Source organism: Salarias fasciatus (assembly GCF_902148845.1).
Source record: "Salarias fasciatus chromosome 23 unlocalized genomic scaffold, fSalaFa1.1 super_scaffold_20, whole genome shotgun sequence".
Lineage (NCBI taxonomy): Eukaryota > Metazoa > Chordata > Actinopteri > Blenniiformes > Blenniidae > Salarias > Salarias fasciatus.
The window spans coordinates 10,245,817-10,261,844 of NW_021941230.1; the positions used below are offsets into that span (position 1 = coordinate 10,245,817).

General features: G+C 44.8%; 1 protein-coding gene across 2 annotated transcripts in view; it reads right to left on the reverse strand.

Annotated features, from left to right (window-relative positions):
• The window catches only part of LOC115383789 (interleukin-1 receptor accessory protein-like 1), a 209,549-nt gene that overhangs the window by 70,052 nt on the left and 123,469 nt on the right, over positions 1–16,028 (reverse strand). For both annotated transcript variants that reach the window (XM_030085973.1, XM_030085972.1), the window contains exon 6: positions 9,356–9,430. In XM_030085973.1, the coding sequence (XP_029941833.1) occupies positions 9,356–9,430 (75 nt within the window). The remainder of the gene's footprint in view (positions 1–9,355; positions 9,431–16,028) is intronic.

Here is a 16,028-nt window from a genome sequence, read left to right on the forward strand (position 1 = left end):
AGTCTCTGAGATTAAACCTGAGAGCTGCCAAGACAGCTGGCTCGGCTCGCCGGACGCCGGTTCTGTCAAGGAGAACCAGGACAACGGCGGAACATTCGTCTGGGTACTTTGGGAACGTTTTGGTAAAAACTGCTGAAGTGACTGCAGGAGCTGGAACTGTTCTGGAAACCATAAAGCATCGAACCAGAAGGTAATACGGTTGGTTTTTGTTTCACATGAGCATCAGCATCATCTTACTAATATTCGCTGGACATTTATCTCCACTCACTTTTTTCAAACGTCAACGCGTCTCCCTTCAAACAGCCTCCAGCGTGACTGAAAGCCACCTGTAAACCTCGTCTGCCGTCTTTACAGCCAGAAAGTTTACAAATAATAATGCAACAAAGAAGGTAAAAAAACAATATTTGAGCCAAATAATCACTAAAGCTATTCTGTAAAAGATCTAAATCTTGTGCTTTTCTTCCTTTTTTGAACCACTGCTGTCAAAGTCAAGTTCTTTCTGCTCCTGGTCCAAAGGGCATCACTGAAACATCTGTTTTCTTCAGAAACTGACTCAATTACAATAAAATGCAGAAATCCCGGCGTGCTACTGTGACTCATAATGACAAAGAAAGTTGAATCACGTTGGCCGGATCGCCACTTTTCAACTGTTAATACACATTGAAGTGGACGAGATTTTGACAGCCTGTGTGACTGAAGTCTTTTTGGCAGAGACAGAGAGAGAGAAAAAAAAAAAAATAAAAACAAAATTACTCATAAACACAATTCCTTCCAGCCGGCAGGCTGATGAGGTTTCGGGACTTGAGCTTTGTGTTGCGTAAATTTCTGTTCCCGTATCGGCCCGTTCTATTCTGGTCTGCCGCGGGGTCAGGAGCGAGCCGAGCGTGTCGTAATCCCTCCCACTGCTGAAGGAGGGAAAATATTGTTTCTTTGCACAAGGTATGGAAGCAGGGTGCCGCCTGACTCACCGCGGTTATGAGACAAATATCCACAACATTTCATCTGACACATTCCCTGTAGCATGTCCGCCCACGGATCAAACAGGACAGCTGCTGGAGATGCAGCCGATGTCTGACCAGATCTGATGTACAGTCAAGTGCGTGCCGTCGGATGCATGCGCGGCATCGCAAAGTTGGATATTCTGGCGATCCGGCGTGTTGGTAACGAGCCGCTCGCCAAAGTTTGCGGGCGCCGTCCCCTCGCCGCCCCCCCCCCCCCCCCCCCCCGACTCCTGTCCCGGACCTTCCAGCGCTCTGGCTGCACATCAGAGGCACGCTCTCCCGTTTCGCACGCACACAATCAGCAAGTTGGCCCGGACGGCCGACGTTAGAGACCAAAAGACGGATCAGAGCGAGCGCGGTCCAACCGAGGTCACGCTCCGGGCGCAGAGGAGACGCTGTCATCTCGCTCCAACCTGGACACTCCGTCGCCTCGCCGCGGCCAGAAGGAAACCAATATGGCCACCTGTTTGGCTGGAAAGGCGGCGAGGGCAATTAGTTCGACCGGGCAACACAAGCACAGAGAGAGAGGGGAGCGACGAGGGGAAAAAAGTTTGCAAGGTCTACTTCATCTTTTTGCTCTTTGTTCGTTGTGGAGCTGCTTCAGTAAAACTTTTCAGGAAAATGAAAAGAACTCAAACTGTGCAATCAAACAACGTCCGGCACCCAATTCTTGTTGTGCATTACTAATGTTGGCTCTAATAATTCACTCTTTTTCACCTAAATAAAGCTCAGCATATATTGGCGAAAGAGCATGCTTGGCCAGTTGGACGAGCGTGATGTGAATGCTAATGTTCAGTCAACACCACTGGAACGACTCCAAACACGCTATAAAGTCCATTTTATCGGTAATATTTTCAATGCCGTTTATGAATTCAGAGAGAGTATTACTTTATCTGCAAAATCAAGAAATCCTCGAGTTCAAAAGCAGAAGGACAAAACTCACTGAAGAGCACTTAACCATCCATCCTTCTGGTCAAAAACACGGAATCTCTCCAACCCAGAGTGCAAAAAGCCCTTTCATCCACTGTCTGCATTTATCAGATGAGAGTTGATTGCTGATAACAATCACTCATTAAACCTGCGTTTAGCTCGACTCCACCGCTGAAATAATGATGGCATAAATAAAACCGACTGGAAAATTAATCTACTATCAGAGCAGGTGAAATCATCCCGGTGTTCATTAGCCTTATTCCTTTCCTCGTTGCTTTTAGGCGTATTTTCAAAAAGCCTGCACTTGTCTTATTAAATTAGTGGCGAAGGTTAAAACACCTCAATGCCGATTCACAAAAGCGCTGGAACCTGCGACCTTTCTGAGCGCCGACACGCCGGGGCAATTCAAGAACACTTAAGCCTTTTAAAACAGAAGACAATGCTCAAACAGGCTTTGTGCAAACCAGACGCCGAAGCCCGATTCGTGATTAATAGGTCTGCACAGAGTTGGGAAGCATTGTTGGCGCAGACAAGAGGCACTGTGTCTTCATACAGAAGTGCCTCTGAAGGATCTCGATGCTATTTTCTGCTAACGGGAACAAAAGACATTTTTCAGGGCTGCAGTTTGACTTCGGAGGTCAAACACCGAGAGAAACGGGAGCAGTTCCGTTAGCCTATCTGTTCTCCAAAGCGTCCCTCGCGTCATCATGGAGAACGCTAATGGGCTGAGCTCCTGCGCCAAGAACCCCCCCCCCCCCCCCCCCACCCCGCCCTTCCAAAATCACCGCCAGCCTAATCTGACAGTCAGGATTTATACCTCCTCGCCACTGGCCATATTAACCATTTGGGACAGCGTGCCGTCTTGTAACCGCTTTCATCTGTAATAACCCAAGGTGAGACACCGTCATATTTCATCCACTCCCTGAATCTTAAATGATTTCCTTTCCTTTAACTCTTCGCCCGACTCCCCCCCCCCCCCAACTCCCACCGTCGTGTCTCCCCCCACTCGTATGGAGACCTGCCAGGAATGCAGATAGGAACCCTCACACATGTACAATAACTTGAGGGGAATAAATACGCCCTAATTGAGAGAAATGATCTAATATTGATTCCGGGGCCTCTGAACTCGTGACATTTGGAGGAACGGCTGCTGTGAGGCTCATTTCTAATTCTCTGAAGATAGGGGGGGTGGTTGGAGGGGTTTAGGTGTCGCTTCAATGACCCCTGCAAATCCAGCAGAATTGTATTAGCACGTGCTTTTTCTACCTGGGCTACCAATTCTACACACAGTGCTGTCAAAATAAAAAAGAGGGCGTGTCCATTTAGCACGGCTCCAAATCTAATTTCAATGATCTAGAAATGTAAAAGTGACATGGAGAGTTTTATCCTTTTAAAAAGGTGCTGTAGGCAGGATTTTGCTAGTCAATGCTAATTTTTCTGTGTTTTCTTTGGATTATATGTTAGAGTATCCATTGATAATCCTTTAGGAGTGTAGCATAATTGCACTACCGCGAAGGCGCAGCGTTTCCATCTGTCTCTGTTCTGAGCTGAACAGGAATCTCGACAGCTCCAGGTATCTTTGACCAATCAGAAGAGCCCATGAGGCTCTAACCGTGATTGGTCGAGGGGCGTTCGTTGCTCGTTCTTGTGGGAGGGGCTTAACTTGCGTAAGGGCGTGATGTCAGAGAAAACAGGACAGGATTGGCTGTGCTGGCTTTCAAATGGCCATCTTAGATGGGTCAAATCGCCATCTTGCTTAGGTAACCCTAAGCAAGATGGCGGAGATGCGGAATCCTGCCTACAGCACCTTTAACTTTTAAGTATGTTAGCCAAAAATATTCAAACAGCATTTTTGACAAATGCACTGACAAATGCTTCACTCATTTGCTCTCGCTTTGCCTAATACGCAAAAAAGAAGTTTCGAATAGTTTGGCTTTGAGTCAAAAATATATTTAGCATTTAGATATCAGCATCAGTTTTGTCAAACGAAGACACACGCTACCAATACCTTGAAACATGCAGTTACATAAAGTGCATAATATTAGTAGACTATAAATAGTATAATAAATAATCCAATTTGACACTGGACGTGTTTGCACATTTTTCGAGACATTTTCTTCAATTTTTTGGGAAAAATCAGTAAATTTTCCATTGGTTTGAAATTATGCTGGGACAACATGTACATAATATAAGAAGCGTACATTATTTGATGAGTGCATTACGTGGTCACACCCATCATCTTCAAGCTATAACAGGCATGTGTCCGCAGCACGCCATGACAAACTGCAGCCGCACACGACACACACACACATATATAACAATCATTAAATATTGAAAACTGGTGGCTGGATCAATGAGAGAAAACCCCAAACACTGCATCATCTGAAGATCAAATCCATGCAGCGACATGAGGAGATCTGTTCCAGGATAATGGGATTATCAACATTCATAGATTGAAAAAGTCAAGTAAAGGTTACAGTTTCCAAACCATCTGTTGTTCCCAGTTTTCACGGCTTTTAATCGGGGGCGGCGAAAGGTGACATTTCGTCTGCTGTCTAACTGCGGTGTATCAGTTTCCTCTAATGGGCTAAAACGTGTTTAAATCCACTAAATGATGGGGATTAGTCAAATCCCTCCGTTTTGATTTGAAGCACGTCAGCAAAGAGGAAAATCTCTCCTTCGTAATAATCTGACCTGCGTTTGAAAAACAATACCGCCTCATCATTAACAAATGATTGCATATTGTAATTTGATGCGGCTTCAGATAATAATGCTTTTTGGCCTGACTTAAGCATACACTCTCTACCAATACATGGTGTAGCTCCTTTTGATGAGCGACTGAAGGCCAATTTCTAGTTCATATTGTTAATAAGCAACAACAAACTAATGGAAATTCAACTTTTGAGATGAATGCAGGCTGACAGACTGAAGAATACCAAGAGATTATCACAATAAATGGCGATGAGAATGATTTGTTTTTGACAAATTAAAACTATAAACCCATCTAATTTTGAGTCTACGAAGCTAAACCCACGCAACGGAAAACTTTCACACAATTGACTGTTGAAGATGTAAATTCAAAATTGCTGAGAAGTTGAAGCCTTTCCTCTCAGCGCTGACCCGAGGGATTCGCCTCAGATCGGCTTCTGTCAGCAGTTTTCCCAGTGTGAAGCTCTGATAAGACCTGGACTCAACCCACAGACGTCACAGGAGGCTGTTTCAAAGGATCCATGCCGGCCGCTCGTACCCGTCCATTTCGCACAGAGAAAATATCGTTTTATCGACTCAAGATCAGAAATCGTATTTCATTAGCGGCTTCAAACAAACATCCATCGATCATTGAAAACCACATCGTGATCAGGCCAAATGTAAAGATCGAGCTCGATGTACCATGAATGCTTGTGAGTAGAAATCCACAATTAGAAGTGATCCAGAAAAAATAAAAAAAAGAAGTCTAACAAGGAGAAAAACCAATCTCGAGGTCATGTTAGTAACTGAGCCATGTCCGAAATGGAACAGGGAGCTGTGTTTCGAGCTTCTCTGGGGGATGCATCCTTGACTTTTCACAGCTTGCAGCGTTAATGACTTGCTGTTTCGTTGTGTCCGGCTGTTGACCGAAAGCCATAAACTTACTCGCGTCTCCCAAAGGTCTCGGCAAAAAACACAGACAAATCCCAAACTGAGAAGCAACGAGATGAGGGGCGAAAGTCGATACACCAAAACAATCAGCCCAATTACTCAGACCCAAAACAACTCATGAGATGCATGAGCATCGCGGACCGGCGGCGCCGAACGCTGGAAAGAAGCGCCGCTTCTCGAATTAGACCGTTCGCTTGTGACCTTGAAATCAATTTAGGGAGGCAGTGGGGAAAGAGGGCTCAGTCACCATCAACTTGTTTTCTCTCTCAGGCAATTTTGCAAGGGCGTACGTTGCGCTGGGGGAGGAGTTTTTCCTGGGTATTCTCAGGATGAGCACGGTCGTGAATCCAATCCGAGGCCAAGTAAAATGCCACGATGGGCAGAAGAGGCCAAGAGCGGCATGTGGAAGATGGCTGTAACGACAAGTCAAGGAGTTTCTGGAGAACAAAGGCAGTCATTGAAGCGTCCGGGAATTCATCGAAGGGTTTACAAATCGTGCTCTTTACTAGAAAGCGGCGAGACTGGAGTCGATTGTCACTGAATTACGTGTCCGATTTAGCTGCAAGTCCAAGCAGTGGGACAACCGATCCACTGAGACTTCACCCGGCGTGTTTTAGTCAACCATTTTTAGATGGAATCAATCCAGAGTGAGGAACTACAACTTTAAAAAAAAGTGCCCCCTGATTAACTGGCGCCCCTCGTCTCTTATAGATTGCTCCGTTCTTCCCTCAACGAGAGCCTGAGAAGTGTCTGCGAGCGTCCCGCTGCCCCCACTCCTGTCGCTTCCCTCCCTCTCACCTCCCTAATTAACTGTCAGCCGCAGCCATTTGCGCTTCTATATTTCACGGGAGGGTGAATATTAAAATCCTGCGGCCCCTGGAAGGATGCGACCGGGCTCCTCGGCGGATGACAAGAGCCCGACAACAACTGGAGGAAGTGACGGGACGCTGGGGAATCAAATCGCTGTTCATATAATATGTACACAGAGCTGCTGACTCCAGGGAGAATATCAAAGGGTGCAGAAGGTGGGAGGAGAGTGAGGAAAATATGGCTCCTCAAGCGGAGGAATTCGAAATCGCGATTTGCATTCAGTCTGGTACAGTAGGCTGAAGGAACGATTGCGAAATATTACACAGGAAGTGTTGTAACGACAGGTGAAACAAAGAAAACAAGCTGGCTTTTTTTTCTGTCCAATGTGCCGCCATCCACAAGGAAGATATAAACAGATAAAGCAGGGAGAGCTTTTTATCCATCGTCAATCTAAAGCTCCGATAATTTGCGCCCATCTTCTGATTGCCACCTTTTTACCACCGCGAGCCGGTCGTGTTCACCGCCCGTAACGAATGCACTTCAAAGAGAAGCGACTCCATCATGGCCCATTTTCGTTTCACCAACAGCTGAGCGTTCGCCCAATAAGGCACAAAGCGGGAATTTTCCCATGAGCCCGCCCCTCCCCTCCCCTGCCCTGCCAGCCCCGAGCGGCGCGTTGGAAAGCCGGTGCGGCGAGCGTGGCTCTGAAGAGGCCACGTGAGGCGGAATCACAGGCAGTCATCTGAAGCATCGCCGGCGCCGCGCGTTTGAAGACGATCCGAGGGGGAGTTCATGCATTGTGAGTCATTACAGCTGCACAAAACATGAGCCGCGCCGCGTCACCTGGATGAATACGTTCGGTGTGTATGCAGCGAAGAGGCATCCGTCGGCTCACGCCTTTCAAACTCGTCTCTCGTCAAATTATAAATGACTCATCTGGCTTTTCTTCCAGATGGGAAGTCAAGGTCCATTCATGAAGGGTAAACCGAATTGGAGACCTCTAGTCAAATCGCTAAATATAAAAAGGTATGAAGTTAAAAAATAAATCAAATCAACACAGTTTGTTCTATAACGTGGCCATTTATATCCACTGTACTGAACAGAGTCGATCCATGCTGTTTATTCTGACTGCACTGACCCTTTCTACCAGGATCAGGACAGGTCAGGAAATGGTTTTCTTAGATACTACCTTCATGTACATGAGCAGAACTTGAAATGCTTTGCTTGTGCCTTGGAATAGCATCCACTCATTAATCCTCAAAAGCCTCTCTCTATTGGCTTGTGTGCACAGGAAGTTGTAAACTACGGGAGCATTCAGTCAGAAGAAAACAAGAAAATCAAGGCATCAAATCAGACTTTACCCCAGCTGCTCAGGTGGAGAAAATTCTTTTCAGTTCAGCTGAGTGAACGATACAGACCCACTCCACAGAAAATCATATCAATTTTCATGTTGTTCACATGTTCATGCTGCATTTTCCTGATGCTACAGGACATGTGTTGAGAAAACCACGCTCGAAATTGCATTTCTGAGTGTTTTCTGAACGATAATCCGACCAGGAAATTCAAAATCCGGCGGGTCCCACCCTCACGCTCCGCCCACTCTGACGGAGATAGAGGCTTCACCCGCTAACGGGGGAGGGCGCGGAGCAGCGCCGACTCCGCCCACAATCCAGAGGCAAATTGCTGATGGCTACTGGAGCTCTGCAGATACAGAGTCCTGGAAAATGGAACACAACTGAGGACACTTCAAAATAGCTAAAAAAAAAAAAAAAAAGTGGACTGGAGTGGAACTTTGTTTTTTTTAACTGTTACATTCAATCTGTCTTTCATATTCAGGTCAAAACTGACCCATTTTGAGAGGAACATGCATTCCTCTGGTGACTAAAACACAAAGAAGTGTGAAAATTGAGTAATTAATGATTTTGTGCACAATATTCTGGACGATATTTGACTCTCTTTTATTTTGTTGGATTGTAAATCCACTTTTGTGTCAACTGAAGATCAATGACCCTTCAGGCCTCATATCAGACGCTTTAAAAATCTGTGATATTTTTCTATTAAATAACAATAATAATAATAAAAAAGAAGCTTCTTTCTTGATCCCTGCATTATAAGTGAACATTACATAGTATTGAACCACAACACAACACACAATTGTCATCAGTAAAGTCCAATTATCAGTAATTCCGACAAGAAAAATCCAGAAAACTCTTGCACTTGGCACGAGAATGTGTGAATGAGCTCAACCACTGCAGAACTGAGACACTTTTCCGGATGTACAGTGAGAAAAAAGTACAGAAAAACCCCAAAACTTTGATGTAATAGCAAGAGGAAGTACAGGGAAAGAGCGTTTTTTTTTTTTTGTGTGACAGAATTAAAGCATGAAAGCTGAAGTCTCCTTGCTGTGAGGCGACAGAGCTCGCCTCTGGGCCACCGCGTCGCCCGACGTCGGAACTCCCACATTTATAGGCAGCACTGCAATTAATGAGCAAATCTCACATCAAAAATCGGGGAGAGATCGCCGGAGGAAACTGACAGACAAAATAAAAGCCTCGCTCACACTTGAAACTTCCTTCATGTATGCTTTCATCCAAAAACGGTGTTGCGTTTCGGAGGCTCTTCCTGCTCCGCAGGTATCTGGCTTTGCTGCGGGGATCGCGGAAACTTCAGCTGCCTGCGGCCTTCTGCGGAGGGCGGAGTCAGAGGAAGTTGAGCACAAATCGTATTTCAGGTGCTCGTCAGTAGAGCAGGTAACCAGGCACGTGAAAGGGAGAAAGTGGCGTTCGAAGACAAAGTCGCAGTTAAGTAGAACAGAGCCGACTCGGAGGGAATTGGCTCCGGTGGGCTAATCTAAAAATCTGAAGCGTTGCCATTGTGACGAGCGGGCATATGCCACCGGAGCCACAAAGGAAAATAAGCGACCGCTGGGGGGGGTGGTGGTGGTGGAGTTAGGGGGGGGAGCACGTTTTCCTTACCTACTGCCATCTCTATGATGCTCACTTGGCTCTCTGAAGGGAAGAGGATTTTTGGCGGCTTGTCCGTCAGGGGAGCTGCGAAAAAAGACAAACAGAGAGAGAAAGGATGAGCACATTAAATTCCACATCTTCTCTCTCCCCGATGGACTGTGGGAGGATGATTTATTCATTAAAGACCACGATAAGACGAGAGAGAGAGAGAGAAAAAAAAACTGGAACAAATACATGGAAATATAATATTTAAAGAGTGGACAGAGAAGAAAGGGATGAATTACTATGAGTCAGAACTAACCGTCCAAAGCTTTAAACATCAATACATTCTCTCAGAAGCAGCTGCCATTCATTCATTGCTCGTGGAAGCGATGATATGGCTTTGACACGGCCTGCAGAAAGCAAATGGGAGCCGTGCGACTCGCCAGCCATCGCCGGATCTGCAGAAACAGCCCGAGGAGAGCCGCTTCCCAGCTGCAGTTGGATGTGGGAAGGCTGACAAAAAACGAGAATCTTTCAGGAGCTTATGGCGCTAATAACGACGATAATAACGGTAAACGAAAACAAATGCTAAAGAGAAACCTTCCGGAGGATGCAACGCGATTAAAATAGGCCGTACGTCAGCCACGAGGAAGATTTAAAAGTGGCTCACGGTTACATTAGGAAAGCCTCGGTCCCAGCCGCCCCCCCGCCCGCCCCTCCCAAACACACCGGCTCCAATTAGACAGCTGCTGAGTAACAAAAGACGTGCACTTAGAGGCTCCTCATTATAATGATTCCCTAATTGGTTCTAGTCTTCAAAGTGGCATCAGAGAGGTTTTCTATCTCCGCACGCTTGGAAATACTCGGAGGGATGAGGCTCGTTTCAGTAACAAATGAGCTGCGGTTTGACTGGAACGGTGATCGCCAGGATGAACTCGCCAAAATAAAAAATATGTATCGAGCTTTTCTGGAATTCACAGGCAACTCCACCCCTGCTCACTCGCTGCTAAGATCACATTATCATTCCGGCAGATAAACAATAAAACCAGGCGCCCTTTTCCAAGTTCTGTTTCTTCAGATTTTGGTGAATCTCAAATTTCCATTTGACCTCCGCGTTGGCGCTGCACCTGGCCGCTGAGAGACTCAGCCGCGCAACCCTTGAAATCAATTTTGCACAGCTGAAGGTGGATGCTGGGGGCAAAAACTCAACAAGGCCGATTAAATAAACTCAGTTTGCCTCCGATTGTTTGCAAAAAGGTTTCTCGGGAGAAGCAGATTTGTCCGCCGTTATCTTGAACCTGAAACCTGCTTTTGCATATCAAAACGTCGGGTCAGTCTTTATGCAGATGATCTCACGCTGCTCGAAAGGCATTTCCATGAAAGGAGGAGGGTAGATTCATGAAATCTACACAAGACTGTTAAAAACTGACCAGTCAAGCTCATCTGATTGACATGGTGATATTTACACGACACACACATATTCTTTTCCAGGATATTTACTGGCTTTATTTGTGAGTTTGCTCTCCTCATAAAGTAATTCTCCATTATTTACCATCAACTCGTTTTCACCGTCGCCGACTCGTTTGTGCTCATCAAAGAACCCTTCAATCAGTCTGATGCCTGAACAACAAACACGCAAAAAAACATATTGTGCTCTTAAATAAAGGATCCTGCAATTTGGTGAGAGTCGTAGGCTGAACGCAGGAATAATAAAAAAAAAACCTCATTAATTACATTTAAAAAAAAAAAAAAGCACCAGTGAGTTAATCCTTTTCCTCTGCCTGACATATTTCAAAGCTGTATGGAAAAAAAAAAAAAAAAATCTCATTACCTTAATTACCTTTTTTTTTTCAATGAAGTATGCTTAGATTAGTTTGTTTCATTATGACATGAAAAGAAAAAGTGAGTTTTTTCCACTCCGGTGATTTGTCTCCTGTAAGACAATGTGGAGTTTTGAAGAGCGGGCGCCGTGCACAGGGTGTATTTTTAGCAGCATGAAAAGAGAACTCTGCTGAGGATACAAACATCAAACATGGAGCCACAGCTCGCTGCCAACGCGCTGAAATTTATACACTATACGTTCCTGTTTTTGGTATTAAAAAAAAAAGGCTCCAATACACTCCAAAAATGTGTGAAGTGAATAATTAGAGAAATTACTCAAATCCATAAGAGGCTGCTCAACTTAAAGACATACGCTGCGAATCGACTTAATGAGGAAAAACCGGTAATTTATTCACTCCTGCATTTAGAACGGAGTGGCCTTGTGTTGCACTCATCAGAACCGTTGCCAGTGGCATCTGAAGGCAGGACAGCGTGATAGTCGCGCAGTTAATTAGGGGGAAAGCTAAGAGAAAATATGGAAACGGTCGGGGATAATCCGAGCGCTTTAAAGATGCAGTGACATGAAATTACAGTCGAGAAGAGGTGCAGAAAATGGCAGGGATAGACGATGGAACCAACCATCCTCGTTGCACGTTTCACTCAAAAATGTCTGATTGAAAGTCGTCAGGTGACGTCAGAAGCATATAAAAACACGACTATCCTTCAAAAACAACAAATAACTGCAAGGACATAAAATGTAAGTTACCCAGCTTTCTCATTTGAACGGAGCGAAAGAGTTATTTTACTCAAAGGAAATTGAAAAAGATTTGAAAACATGATAAAAAAAAAAAAAAACATTTTGAAACAAAGCACATTTCTCATGTCAGCAAGAGGGAAATTTAATATTTTAACACCGACAGGTCAATAAAGCTCAAGTTCCCTTCGAAGCTGAGAAAAGTCAATGGTGCAATTAATTAAGGAAATTTTGCAAGTTGTACAAAATCATTTGAAGTTTAAATCCCAAACCAATAAGGCAATCAGTTTTTTTTTTTTTTTTTTTCAAACCAAACTCAGGTCTCTTCTTGGCCACTGAATCATAGTCCGAAAGCTAAAAGGTAACAGAGTGAGAGAAAAACGCCGCCCTCTTTCTAAATCGAGGCTGTGCTGCTGATGCGCCGCTCGCCCCTGGAGATCCCATGCCAGGAGGCGCACACACACACACACACACACACACACACACACACAAATCTGAGGTGCATTAGCCGAGCCGGCTTGTCTTCAACTGTAAAAACCTATAATTCAGTCAGTCGTGAGTGGGAGTGGGCAGGTGTTTTCTACTTGGAAAACGCGTCCAGCAGCCTGACGTGCCTCGCTTGCTCTGACGGTACGAGCGCATTACGTACACACTGGAAAACAAAACAAAAAAAAAAACCCTGATGGAGGGAAAAAATGTTTAAAGTGTCCCTCACAGACTCTGTGATGTGCTCTCTCTGTGATCACATCATGATCGATGGAGGTATGGGGGGAATGAAATAGAGGGGAAAAAAAACGGAGGCCTCGTTCTCTCCCATTAACTCAACCAGCACCTTTTCTCCCCACATGTGGCTCGCTGTACGTCTTCGTAGCTCTGTCTGTCTGAGAGAGAGAGAGGGAGAGGGAGAGAGAGAGAGAGAGAGAGAGAGGAGATGAAATAGTGGAAGAGGAGGAGGGGAGGGAGAGGGTTGTGGTCCTCTGTTCACACCTCATTAAAGACCACTTCAGCAGACATAGATTAAGAGGAGTTGTGTGTGTGTGTGTGTGTGTGTGTGTGTGTGTGTGTGTGTGTGTGTGTGTGTGTGTGTGTGTGTGTGTGAGTGAGTGTGTGTTTGTGTGTGTGAGCTGAGCTCAAGATCGTTAAAGGAAAAGATGCAGTGTGAGTTCCACAGGAGGAGAAAAATGGAAGCAGTTTTGGGGATAAACCTTGTTAGTCGCATGCATATACAATAAAAATCTTTCTGTGTGTGTGTGTGTGTGTGTCTTACCATCAGTGATAAAAGATGTAAGGAGATGCATGAAATTTTTCATCTCGAATGTCAATAATAATTACGGACCCAAAAAGGAGGGTAAAAAAAAAAAACCCTCTTCTAAATCATATTCCGGCTCCATGACAGGAGGACGACAAAAACATTCAATAAAAGAAGATATACGGAAACAGATGATACAGTGAGAAATGTATTAAGGTATATTATGTATCAGTCAAACAGTAAGACTATTAAAAAAATAACTAGCGAGCTTCATCCACATTCAACGAAGAGTGTAATACCACTGATTACCACAAGATGGTGCGATGAACAATTTTTCTTTAGTGTTTGCAAAAAAAAGAAGATGTACGCTCTAACTGGATGCTACAGCAAAACAGTTTGTGTATTTATTGCATTGCTAACCTTGATCATCTCCAGTTTAAGCTTATTTTCTGCGCCACTACCACAAAATATGATCTTACTACTCCAGCTTGTGGAATCAAAAAGATTTCTTGACCTCCCACTCATGTCTGTATTTCTTTCCAAACGTCCTTCTTTTCACGTCACATTTCACCTTTCAGTGTGTGTGCGTGAACGGAGTCCGAGCCGAGGCAGATATGTCATTAATGTGGAGACTGGAACGTGTTGGAAAAGGCTGGCAGGAATGTCTTGAAACTGGACTGGAGCCGAAGGGAACTTCGCAGCACTGGGACGGAGAATACATTTGTCAGCAGCTGTCAGGGGCTGTTAAAGTTTTGAAAAAGTAAGCGACCTCCTCGGGGCGGAGGGGGATGAATGGACCGAGATTCCAGATAACTGGCGAACTCAACTCGCTAAGTCACTTTGTCAAATGCACTTTCCGCTGGTAAATAATATAACCCGCCTTGGCGTTGGAGATAGCTACAAAAACAATATCAGGGAGGCTTCTTTCAGGGAACTGCCGCCATAGAATTTGGGCACGTTGCAATGTTCCCTGTTGTATTTTATAAGCCTGATGTTTTTGAGAGCCTGTCATCATGTCCTTACAAGGTTTTATTGTGCACTTTTCTTTTTTTCATGGGTAAATAAACAGGTCAATAGACTGGAAAATGCCATTGTAAATTCTTAATGTGACCTCAGCTGAGAGAAAATAGTGTTTTCATTACGGCACAAGTGAAAAGGGGGCGCTGACTGTGTGGAATGTTGGTAACGCCGTGTGGGAGGTAAACTTTATCGTCCAGAGGTGTTTTAGTAGGGGGACCTTGTGGGTCTTGCCCTGAACCATCTCGGGATGGCCTCGGGACGGATCTATCCTCGTGATTTATCAGATAAGGTGGTGAACATTTAACCGGGAGAAGAGGAAAGTGAAGGACCTACGATAACACAAGTGGACTGTGATAAATTACACGACTGTCGTTCAATCTTATCAGCGATGGTGACTATAAATGGTGACTATATTTATCTTCATGAAGATGAAATGTGTCGTCTCAGTGGTTATATCCATCATTGAATCGGTAGAATTTGTTTTCCGATGATCACTTGGTTCTAAGTTAGAAGACATTTGTCACAATCTTTCAATGTATCAATAGGAGAAACAAGCAACAGGTGTTTTTCCATGGAGTTGCCAATCGGCACAAGACAACCAGGTGTAAAACTGAGCCTTTCATTGGAACACGGAGAACAACACAAGCAGGTCTGGTTTAGGGGTCAGTTTGATCTCAGACAGACATAAATAGAGAACTTCTCAGTTTTCTCACAGTTGTGGTGCAAATAAGTTAGATTACATTATGTGGAATTGGAAACCCTCCCAAACAGTGATTCTCTGAGGAAAAAACTGGTCATTTTTCAGAAAAGGGGAGTTTGCAGTCTGCAGGATGAATGTTTAAAGGAGTCATATTATGCAAAATTCACTTTAAAAAGGTGTCTTTACAGTCATATTACCTCCCAGAGCCTCTGGAAGCCCAGAAGTGAAAAATTCAGTCACCTCCCTCAATTGTGCACTTCACTTTTAAGGAAATATACACTCAAACAAGCGATTCTGAAATCTTACTTTTGTCTATGTCAACAAGAGGAACACCACTCCCCCCCGGAAGAGGATCCAGCCTTTGGGGGGCCACCGGATAGGTGGTTACAGTAGTATGTGTTGCCGTAGCCTCATTAAGACCTTCAAATTTGAAAATTCTCTGTTTCCTCCCTTGTCTCGCTACACCACATTTTTAAAAATGAAACTGAAACTTAAGCTGAAACGGTTGAGGGAATGTGCCTCTGACTGTTTCACCCGATCTGTCTGCCAGTGGCCAGGCCTTCTGCTGGCTGCAGCGATGCAGGCCTGGCAGGTTACTGGGGTGAATCGAGATACTAGATCGCGAGATTGTGCTTAGTTAAACTCACATGTTAAACTCGTGGACACGCCCATTCACCGCCGCTACAAACGGACTATGGATCTTCTTGGAGATCCGTGGCTTGGAGAATCTCTCACCATCAATATAACGACAGCATGAGACCGTGAACAAAAGACCCTCCTCCAGATTTGTTCTCATTTCATTAGTCATCCATTTGCGTCCAACTGAGGCCTTATTGTCCTGCGCTGAGACGTCCTGCAGCGTGTCCTTACTTATCCCCTTTGACCTTCGATTACTGATTCCTCCTATAGAACTCCTCCTATCTGGAGTGGCCAGCCGGTTCTTGTAGCAGGAACGGTGTCGTGCTCATTCTCAATACACGGTCGCCCGCTCTCTCGAGTCACTTGTTATGACGGATATTTCGGAGGTGCGAAGGATAAATCTTTTTATCTGAGTGAGGATGCAGCTTGTTAAAAATAAGCTAGAGGCTCTGGGAGACTCTCCGAGCCGGTATGGTGATCTCTGAAAGCGACAGAAAAATAAAATAAACCATCAGAG